The 11783-nt window shown below is 36.6% G+C and overlaps 1 protein-coding gene across 5 annotated transcripts in view; it reads right to left on the bottom strand.

Annotated features, from left to right (window-relative positions):
- Window positions 1-10793: 10793 nt before the first annotated feature.
- Pkib (cAMP-dependent protein kinase inhibitor beta) overlaps window positions 10794-11783 on the bottom strand; it is a 102370-nt gene continuing 101380 nt past the window's right edge. For all 5 annotated transcript variants that reach the window (XM_048354005.1, XM_048354006.1, XM_048354010.1 and 2 more), the window contains one exon: window positions 10794-11496. In XM_048354005.1, the coding sequence (XP_048209962.1) occupies window positions 11429-11496 (68 nt within the window). In that variant the 3' untranslated portion in view covers window positions 10794-11428. The remainder of the gene's footprint in view (window positions 11497-11783) is intronic.

Genomic DNA, 11783 nt, shown 5'->3' with positions numbered 1-11783 from the left:
TGAGTATGTGCGTATGAGTGTGAACATGTTCAAGATTAAAACTGTCAGTGTGATGTAAAAATGGGTGAGTTTCAGTTTAAACTCCAGAAAGGTCATCAAGTTTGAGTGCTACCAAATATTTTAAATGATTATTGCATTGCTTTAATTATAGTTTAAACAAAAGATTTGTTTAATTTGCAGTTGAAATTTGTATCTTAATGTGTTAGGCTCTTTGCACTGTCATCAGGTTATCTGGTTTACCAAAAGTCCTTGGGAATTTGAAATTTATTTCCCTCCACTGTTCAAAAATTTGGGACCCAATGTCAGAAATTTGAACATTAATGTTTATCACTTTTAAAGAACTACTTTGGGTTTCTCAGTCAGAGATTAAAAGGAAAGGACAGGAAAACTTAAGATGGGCCTGTGTGCCTATCTTCAGTGTTAAAGGGTTAACCTGCAAAGATGCAGCTTAGGTGCTCCATGCATGGTGAGGCAGGCCCCAGGGGGTTCCACACATGGTGGAAAAAAGAGTAAGCTGGCACAAAGGCAGTTCATCGAGCCCTAAGGAGTCGGATGGGTATATGCCCATTCTGTAGGACAGGCCAACAGAGGCCTATCTTTCTCTTTTCCTTGCTGCTGGGCATTGGAAACCTGACAGTAAAATGGGAAATGTGATTATTTGTTTGGTATTTCTAAAACTGCCCTTCAGATGTATTAAAAATTCAAAAATCTTGTTTGTGGTCTTTTGAATAGATGCCCAAAAGTGGGGCTGCTGGGTCATAGGGGAGCTCTATATTTAGCTTTCTGAGGAATCTCCATACCATATTCCAGAGTGGCTGAACCAGTTTACATTCCCACCTACACACCAAAGCCACCAGCGCAACAATGTTCATCACAGGCCAATTTGTCATAGCGAAAATATGGAACCAACCCAGATGCCCATCATTAGACGAATGGATCAGGAAAATGTGGTACATATCAGAAAGAATGACATTGCCCCATTAGTAAGGAAATGGAAGGACTTGGAAAAAATTATACTAAGTGAAGTGAGCCAGACCCAAAGAAAGATGGACTCTATGGTCTCCCTTATAGGGAACAATTAGCACAGGTTTAAGCTAGTAACAGCAGAGGATCACAAGAGCCTAATAGCTATGCCCTTATGAATGCATAAGATAATGCTGAGTGAAATGAACTCCATGTTATGGACATGACAGATATATCACTATTGTAATTACTTTCAACATGCCATGTGAAACCGTAGCTTCTATTGTTGATGAGCCTCTTCTATCTCCTTCCCGTAGTTGTACCTGCACTATCACTGTATCTTATCTGAGTACACTGGAAACTGTATATACTGGTATTAGAACTAGGGAAGTGAAAGGGAATATCAAAATCGAGAGACAAAGGATAAAAAGACAGATGACTCCAAAAGGAAAACCATTTGGTGTAAACCAACTGAACAACTCATGGGAGGAGAGGGAAAAGGAAACGGGGAGGGAGGAATGAGGGAGAAGATAACAAACAGTACAAGAAATGTACCCAAGGCCTAACATATGAAACTGTAACCTCTCTGTACACCACTTTGACAATAAATAAAAAAAAGTTAAAGAACAACAAAAAAAAGATAAAAATTCAAAAATCTTAAAAAGAGGGTAAAAAGCCTATCTGTGTGTTACAATTTGATTTCTATGCTATTTTGCAATTTGGATGTATTTTTTTAAAGCAAAGATGATAAGTCTAGATCCATGTTTTTGTAATTGATCTGGTCAAGCTAAGCCAGGCCAGGAAGCTGGGCTGGCCAGGCCAGGCTGAGCAGCTGGACTGGCCAGGTATATATCAGATTGACTTTCCAGATTTACCTAAACACCTAAAATGCATAAACAGTCAGAGAGAAAAGTCTGATTTTATTGGCTTTCTTTCTGCCACTAACTTGAAAAAAATCTTGGCCTTTATCTAGACAGATAGCTTATGGTTAAGTATTACATTTATTTTGCTACTGATTCTGTTGTAGATTTCTAAGAATTTACTTATTTTTCTGTGAAGGTAACAAGGAAATATAATGATAGGTAAATATTTGCCAAGTGGAATTCAGAGAGGAAATTGAAATGTTTATCAAAAGACTAAAGTCATCATTATTTTGTTCTATGATTTTTCAATGTCTGTAACTATAAATACAATAGAAGATTTGCTCTATCTTGTAGAATAGGTTGTGATTTGGCAAGCTTTCCCTACAGAAAATTCATGTTAAAATGAAGAAAAAATAAGATGTTATAACCGAAGTATAACTCTAACCAAGTCAAAATTCCTATTTTAAATTCCATTTTTGTTTTGCAAAAAGAAAATACAACAAAATTATTTTACTCACTAATTTACAAGTAAAAAGTAAATTTGTGAGTAAAATAATTTTACAAGTAAATAATTTTGTTGTATTTCTGTTCTCTGTTATGGTCTGTACATTTCTAATATAGCATGTGATATTTAGAAAAAGATTAAAATACTTTTAAATAAAAAAAAGAATTCAAATAAGAGTAATAAGCATTTTAATACTTTCTTTTTATATAATTATTTAATTAATGGGAAAACAGTGATAATGGGTTATGCAGGGGCTGCACATGTATGGAAGATAAAGAACTGAATGAAAATGTAAAACTCTGTCTACATCATATGCTTAGATGGAACACTGATTTTTACAGAATACTGGGCAAACTATGATGATTTTCCACATGGCCAAATGATCTTTGAGCTGCTTTTCTGATTTACTTTTCCACAGTCTGCTGCTTTGTGTTACTCATACCAACGGGCTATTCCATACTGATCTGATTTTTGGTCTCACCCTGACTGTGTTCCTAAGATTAATTTTGTTCCTTGCTCATTACACTCAGAAGTTAAAGTCCACCATTCCTGCAAGTTAGAGACATGGTAGTGAAAATGCTGTGCTCATAGCTACCGCGCTGAAAAAAAAATGCTATTTTTCCACTTTGATACTAGAAGAACCAAGACACTAAATCCAGTGTTTCTCCATAATTATTCAGTTGAGACAGAACCACTCCCAGTTAAGTTCCCTAGGCAACCATTTAGGAAATTTTGTTCAGTTCTACTTTACCTCATTTTCTATTTTTCTAGAACCTGGTAATTTCTCTACATTTTCACTCTCTAGTCTTATACTTATTTTATTGTTTTCATTAATTGTTCTTCTCTTCTTGCTGTTCTCTCCTCTTTCATTATCTAATTTTTCCTTAGAAAAGAGATCAGTAGAAATACTTATCCTTAAATTTGTCCATCAACTACCATCCAGTTACTGTTTTGCTCCACTTTGTAAAATTCATAGAAAATCTTTATGAAATGTTGCTCACATACACTACTAGAGAATGATTGTGTCTCTGCTTATTAAAGTGCCAAAATCCTTTTGGTGGAGACAATGGTTCAGAATATAATTTCCACATCTACCTGGTTTCTCTGAAGATGAGGGGGGTTTAAAATGTGATTTCTTAAACAGTAACAAAAACAAACAGATAAACTCTGGCCCAGAGAGAGACTGCTTTTGTTAGCAGCTTACTAGCTAGGGGAAGTGAGAAATGGAAAAACACACAGCAAGTACTGTGGGAGAGGAATTGGGAAGTGTTGAACCGAATAATTTTTTTGGAGTGAAGTGTTTTTGTCTTGTTCATTCTTTGAATCAAGTTTTCTTATAGCTTCCAGATCTTATTCTCTGGTGTAGAGACTTTTTTTTTTTAACAGAGTTGGTTAGTTTGGATTTCTTGCTATTTCCCATTTACTAAGCAGAAAGTAGATAACATGCTCAGTTCCTAGTCCCTACAGAATAAGGTCCAGATGGTTTAGTTTACTGTTCCCACGTCTTTAGAGTCTAAAGACTGAATCTCATTTTCAACCTTAATTCTCACATTTCTTACTACTTCTTTCTATGTGCACCACAAAAAGAATTTTACTGGCTCACTTCTCTCCAATTATTCCTATGCATTTCTTTCTCCTTTTGGCTTTACTTCAGATGCAATACACATAGCTAATCCTTATTCTGTGATACCTCTGCCCCCACCAACTAACTCACCTGGAAGGAACCCCACCTAGCATGTCTTACTTCCTGTCCTGTGTCTCATGCAGCACATTGTCCATCATAGATGGCTGATCTTGTATTCAAGAAGGCAGTAGGGGCTCTGAAAAAGCACCCCCAAAAGCAGGTCTCATACTCTTTGTTCTATCTATTGTTGCCAAAAGACTTATAGGTAATTCCAAAATCATCTCTGAGAAGGAATAGCATAGGGTCAGAAAGACCAGAAGACTGTTTTAAGGAATAAAAGTGTTAAGAAGTGGAGAACAGGCACATCCCACTGAAATGGGAAGTCTCCATATCAGGTATAACACTCATGTAATATAGGTTATGTTAGGCCTGCCTCAGTATGGAACTACCTTAGAGAATTGTCTTGGGGAAGCAGCAGAGGGAGGTGAGACGAGTGAGAACAGATCCAGGAAAGACAGCAGCATTGCTTGTTACAGCACTTCTTACATTTTCTTTGGCTAAGGCTGAGAAATGATAGCACTCACTTGGTGAGTGCACAATATGGAGAAGATACACATAACCATTCAAGCTCTTATCAGCTAAAAGCTACTACCTAAAAGTAGGTAGCATAGAAATAAATAAAACTGAACCAAAATATATTTGTTTGCAAGTTCACAGTGTGTATGTTGTTATGGTGGATAATATAGACCCTCAAAGTATTTTTAAACTGAATCAAAACATCAGTGATTATCAAACTGAGGCTGAATTTGGGGGATTTTCAATAACTTCAATCTATTTAGAAGAAAACAAAAGCTCTAAAAATAAAAGAACACTTGCAATTTGAAGAACCTATGACTGGAAAAGTATTTTTTCTTCTTCTTTTGCATTTTCTGTCATTCTTGGGGATAAAAAAAAACTGCGTGTGACTTCTGAGAATAGATGAAGTCATGCGGTATCTCTCGAAGTCTATGCCATTCAATAAAGCAACTTCCTTCTCACTATCTCCTGGCCAATGACCTGGCTTCCATCGTTGTGGGAAGCAGATGCTCTCACTAGAAGAGTGGGGCTGTTTGTTAATTGTCAGTGGAGAGGACAATCACCAGAGGAAGAGACCTAAGGCCACTTGGCTATGCTAACTAAAGGAGAAAACTGATAGGAAGGTGCCAACCAAGAAGAAAGGATGGTACTGGAGAGCAAGTAGGAATCTGTTTGCTAGCCTAGAGTCTGTAGTTAATGCAACACTGTGTGGCTCTCAAGGTAAAGGAAGTTAAATGTACTTTGTTCTCTATGTTCAGTATTCTTCTTCTTGAAAATCCCAGCATTTTAGCTGAATAAATGAACTTACAAAAGGTGCAAAAGCCAAGCTTATTTTCATACATTGACCAATGCCTTAAAAAAAAAAGGACAATACAGCTCAGGAAAGTCTGGGTAGGGAAGTATCAGTGAAGTGGGAGGAGAGAGGAAAAAAGGTAGGGGGAACAGGGGTGGGGTGGGAGATTATTAGAGTCCAGAGTCCAGCCTTGTACCTGACTTGTCTTCCTGGGTACAATGGACATTGATATATGTATATCTTTCTATCTATATGTATATATATGCAAGTATGCATACACATATACATATATAGATATGTATATGAACTCCAAGATATGAAAGTAAGAAATGCTTTTATTTTTATATAATTCTGTCTTCTTTGTGTGTGATGTATTCATGTATACCTTTAGGGGGGTCTGGGTGAGGGTACAGAACTTTCAGGGAAAAGGGTGAATGTGAAGCAGTAGAGCACACCAGATGCTGATGGAAGTAAACTGTACAGCGCATGAGTTGGGACAGGAATGAAGGATTGAGACAGAATGAGGGAACAGAAGACACTGTACAAAAGGAAATGTACTCATTGCCTGACTTATGTCATTGCAATTCCTTTCTTCATCACTTCTATAATAATACATTCATTTAGAAATTAAAGGAGTTAACATGGATAAAAGGCTGCTCATAGTCTGACATACAGGAATTGTCTTAAAAGGGTTTTTTGTCACCTGGGGAGATGACAGAATTTAGTGACTGAGAGCAGAGACTGGGAAAGCCAGCCTCAATGGTTCTGCAACTTGGCTTTGCCACTTGTTTTGATGCACGCATTCATTGAGAGAACTGGATAAGTGAACACACAGAAAACATTGGGAACCATTTTAATATGTAATGAGAGTCAGATGTTGTAGTCTATACCTTCCCCTCGCTACTCACTCACCTGCACGTCACTGAATAAGGAAGCTTTGTACCCAGGAAAAGGACTCTAAAGGAACAAGTCGTCATTTTCAGGGCCTCTAACCCTTACTAGTTCCTTGCCAAGACTACTTAGCCAATGTCCTCTTCATGTACTTAACTTTCCAACACAACTTCTACTGGGAATTGGGGTGGGAGGCGGTGTTCCTATTTTCATCCCTGCCCTTGGAAGAGCAAGAGTGGTAAAATGAAGTTAACCTTCATTTGTTTGTTTTTTATTTTTTGTTTTTGGCTGGTCCTTGGGCTTGAACTCAGGACCTGGGCACTCTTCCTAGGCCTGTTTGTGCTGAAGGCTAGTGCACTACCACTTGAGCTACAGTGCCACTTTTGACTTTTATTTAGTAGTTTATTGGAGATAAGAGTCTGCCCTGGCTGGCTTTGAACTGTGATCCACGGATCTCAGCCTCCTTAGTAGCTAGGATTACAGGTGTGATCTACCAGTACCCAGCCTTTGTTTTTAAATGATGTAGCTTTCTCCTCAGTGGAAGAAGAATGGGTAAAGTGACACATGACATTCTTAATTAGATGAAGTATAGAGGCTACACATTCATATTATTCTTCACTGGAGGCTCCTCCAGCTGTCAATGGCTTTGTAAAGTGTAAAAGTCACAAATGAAAATAATCCTTTCAACTTGAAGACATCAAAGATCTCTTGCATCTTCAGATCTAGAATTCAGAACTATTTGTAATTTGATTTTAATGAATAAAGCATTTGTGCTTAGCTAACTCAAATGAAGGAAAAGAGGTCCAGTTGGCCTTGTAACACAGAAAAAGAAAGTCTTTGTTGCACATTAGTTACAATTGTAGTCTTCACACACTAAAATGAATTCAACATGCATTAACAGCACCCCCTTCTGGTTCGTAAAACCAGGAGAAATCCTAAAAATAACCAGCCATTAGATTTGTACTATAATATCCTTTCAAAATTAAATTCGAGAAATTGTGTTAAAATACTGTACTTCTGGAATCTTCTATTGTTTTTGCAATAATCTTGACCAATATGTGTGCAGGGATGAGGAAAACACACCACCTGGAAGGAAACCTTAGGGAGTAGGGTTTCATGTGTAAGAGGTGTGGAGAGGGCTCCACCTAGTGTCCAATTTGGAAATTTTCATTTATCAGCACTAAAGACTAAAACAAAGGCTTATTTATTTGGGATCAAATGTAAGTAAAATCCTGAAACCAACCTCAGATTTACTTATTGATATCCAAATTTTTTCTGTTGTTCTCCACAGTTTTAAGATACAAAAGGAAGTATTTTTTTTAATTTTGGAAAGGATGTTTGATAGAAAAATATTTTCAACACACTAAAAATCTGAGTGGGTGTGTGAGACACACAAAAAAGAGAATGATGTACGCCTAACAACCTGATTTAAAAGATACAATTATATAAATTTTACATAGGTAGGACAATCTTTGTATTTGGTAGCACTGGGGATTGCTAGGTAATATGCTCTACCATTATGAGCCATGTCTTTCACCTGGAAGGAAAGATTTTTAAAAGCAAATTTCATCCACCCTTGGAAATCCAATGCAGGTGGACATATCATTATAAAGCTGAAAGTCTACTATGTTTATTAAATGCAGTGAGAATTTTCATTAGAGTTTCGCTGTCAATTCCAAAGATTCTATGGTAAATCCAGACTTTTGTTTTGAATTTCTTGCTCTCAGTGTGCCCCTAGGTCTCAGTTGCTATGACGCAGGGCATAGGGGCCTCTGCCATCAATTTTGCTACACAGCTCTCAGTATGAAGTCAAATGAAACACATGAGATGATCTCATTCTCCCAGAGTCTCCCCTTTTAAAAGATTTATGGTAAATTCATGCCAGGTTTTTTCTTTTCTTTTCTTTTTTGCGCCAGTCCTGGGAATTGAACTCATGGCTTGAGCAGTCCCTGGCTTCTTTTTGCTCAAGACTAGCACTCTACCACTTGAGCCACAGTGCCACTTCGGCTTTTTGTGTGTGTATGTGGTGCTGAATAATCGAATCCAGGGCTTCATGCATGCTAGACAAACACTCTTACCACTAGGCCACATTCCCAGTGCCAGGTTACTTTTATATTACTTTCTCCTGTAGCTTGGTGCTGAAAACCTCCCAAACTAAGAGCCAACACAAGCATTCCTCTTTCTAAGCAAAATGATTGTCACAGTAATGAAAACTATGACACACCTTCAGAATCAGGGGACCTTGCTTATGATTACTAGCAGTCACAAGCCTATGAAGGAGTTCAGACCTGGGGGGTAGCATTTCTTTCATCCCATCCAAACTTCCCCCGCCCTTGCCTCTAAGAGACACTATCTCTCATGTAAAAGAGACCTGGGCTTCCCATCAATTTTCTGTTCATTTAGTGTCCTTAAAAGTCAATGGCCACCCTGGCATTGTTGGCTCATGCCTGTAATCCTAGTTCCTCTGGAAGGTGGGATCTGAGGATCAAGGTTGGAGGCCAGCCTGGGCTGGAGAGTCTATGAGACTCTTTTATCTCCACTAAACTACCAAAAAAGCCAGAAGTGGAGATGTGGTTCAAGTGGTAGAGTGCTAGCCTTGGGCAATAAGAGCCCAGGCCCTGAATTCAAACCCCAATGTATGTGCGTGCATGCGTGTGTGCGCACACACACTCAAACAACATTAATGGCAAATGTGGTGACAATTAATGCCATCTAAATTTTTGCCACATAAAGTGACAAAAATTGTCATATAAATCTCCTGTTGAATAAATGGTCAACCAAATAAGAGAAAGTTATATGCATTGATTCTATACCCCACATACACAACTTTCCAATTTTTTTCCTAAGATTCATAATTTTAATAAGACTCATGGATGGACCATCAGGGGGCAAAGTGGCTTTTTGGCACAAGAAAGGCAATGTGCATACTGGTAATAATGACATTGCTTTATGTTGTCTTTAAATAAGGGAAAACGTCATGTAATACTGTGACTTATATTACTTTCTTTTAACTTCTACATTTTGATGGGAAATCTTATTCATTTAAATACTGACTTGAAATTCTGTGTTGTTGGAGTAATTTTCATAAAACCCTAGAGAAATAATTTCTTCATCACCTGTCAGTGCACATTATAATGGTTGAATTGGTATTATTGTAGTAATTAGCATGCACTTTCAATTTCCAACACAGTGTCTTCTCCTATCCCCATTAGTTAGGAGTTTTTGTGAAGGCACAAGGGGATAGAGAAGATAGACAAGTTACGAAATTCAGCTGCCCACTCCTCTACCACAGAAAATAAAAGCAAAAACACAGGAAGTGATGGTGCTGGTGATAGCTAATATTTATTGAATAATTTTTGTCAGGTATTCATCAAGTATATTGCACATCTGAACTCATTTGCTTCTTTTATTCATCTAATAACTCACACACTACTATTAATACCATCTTCCAGAATACAACAAATTTGGAGCTATGTAAAGTCCTGGAGCTCACACAAAGAACACAGCAGCAAAGCTGATTGACATGCAGGTGTGTCAGAATCAAACTTCTGTGTGCTTAAAGGTTAATTGAACTCCATGGTTTCTCTATGCAGTACTGCAGGGTGTGGGGAGGCTGGGTAAATCTTAGCTATGGGTGACTTCTCTAGCCTCTCTCCAGTAGATGACAATAGCACCTCCTCTTCACTGCATGCTTCCCCCCACTTATGGTAGCCAGAGCTATCTTTAGACATCGCCAAATGTCCACCAGGAAGAAATACTCCCCTTCCCAGTTGAAAACTTTGTTCTTCTCTCAACCTCTTTCTATTGATCATTCCATTTAATTTCATTTAATAACCTTCAAAAATATTGTTTTACTGACTAACACATTTTAGTGAATACTAAATGACTGCTATCGCTACATACTATTTTAAAAATTATTCTACTAAAAATTTGTATTTCAGAAATTAAAACAATTCAGTTCTTTGAAATCTACCCCTTTGGTACTTATAAGATAGAAAGATGAGCTTTGTCAATAAAGTCAGGAAGTGATTTAGAGTGGCACAATGCTAAGTTCATTCATTGGAGTATGTCACCCTTTTTCTCCCGGCATGTTTCAGATAATATAATGAAAAAAAAATATCAACAAATTCCTTTAGTGAGAGTGTATATTTGGTTAATATACACATATGTAGCCTAAGCCAACAATCAAATAAAATATAAGTGCATATATATGTATATATATAGCTGAACATTAAATCACTCAAAATTTCAAGATTCAGAGCTCTATTATTTTCATAAAATATCTAGTAAATTAAAATTCACTAAACCTTTGGTTTGTTTTTTATCTTGTTTAAAATATATTTAAATATATATTAAAGAATGCATTTTGCTATTTCTACCTACAGTACTCACTCCATAATTTAAGAGCTTACTGCTGTGTTAACTACCTTAGTAATGATATAAAAATTAAAGTCTGCACTCCTGAGGAAATTTGCTTAGAAACAACCCATACACATAAAAACCCAAAGAATAAGAAAAGATAGCATGAAGCAAGTAGCATTTTGAATGATACACATTAAAATAAAACACATATACACCCCAGGTTACAGTGTGTCATTTAATAGGCATATTTCATATAAGCAATGTGTCACAAATTTTACATTCTAAGGATCAACATGAAAAATCATAATATGCACAGACTTGATGAAAAATATATCATACAAAAACATCCTAGAGATGTTTATGAAATTATTCTCTTCTAAGGTTTTGGGGAAATCTGGTGCAATTTTGGTTTAAAATAAACATACTTTATTCATGTGATTGTTTTGACTATTATTCCTTCTCACCAAAAAAATATAATCTCCTACAAATTTTATAAAATTTTAAATTAGTAGTGTTTATATCATCAAGAAATATTTTTCCCAACACTTCATCACCACATAATGGAATTAAATGTATATCCAGCCAAATATATCCCAAAGAGGACAGTGGGTTTTGTGTTTAAAGACAGAATTATGTACTTAAGTGTTCCTATATTCTTAGGTGCAGTATGGCACTAGCCTTCTTTTTAATAGCATACATTGGGCATCATAGTTACAATCCAAGTGAGTGGCATCACAACACAATTATCTAATACACATGTTACCACAGATGCCACCAGATCAGACATCTCAGGAAAACACTAAGTCTTTCAATGTGCATGAATTTCAGCACGCTTGATAAATTATAAGCCTTCATTTTTCTTCATTTGGGGGGTTTTCTCGATGGTCTTGCATTGTTTCTTCACCTTTCTTTTTTACATCTGGGGGAAAAAGGAGAGATTTCCATTCATATATAGATGTATTGAAATGTATTAAGAGCCAGACAGAGTCTAAAAAGGACAAAAGTCATATGCTTTCCCACAGATGTGGATATTAGACCTTACATACATACAAATAAAATCAAGATCACCTATACACACACATATATGTATAGTGTTTTATGTTTGTTATATATGTTTCTGATATATATGACATATGGTATGGGTTATGTAACATATATGTGATGTAAATGTACATATGTATACATACACCTATGTGTGTACCTACA

This window comes from Perognathus longimembris, chromosome 9 (genome assembly GCF_023159225.1).
Source record: "Perognathus longimembris pacificus isolate PPM17 chromosome 9, ASM2315922v1, whole genome shotgun sequence".
NCBI classification, from domain to species: Eukaryota; Metazoa; Chordata; class Mammalia; order Rodentia; family Heteromyidae; genus Perognathus; species Perognathus longimembris.
This window is presented reverse-complemented; position numbering and strand designations above follow the sequence as displayed.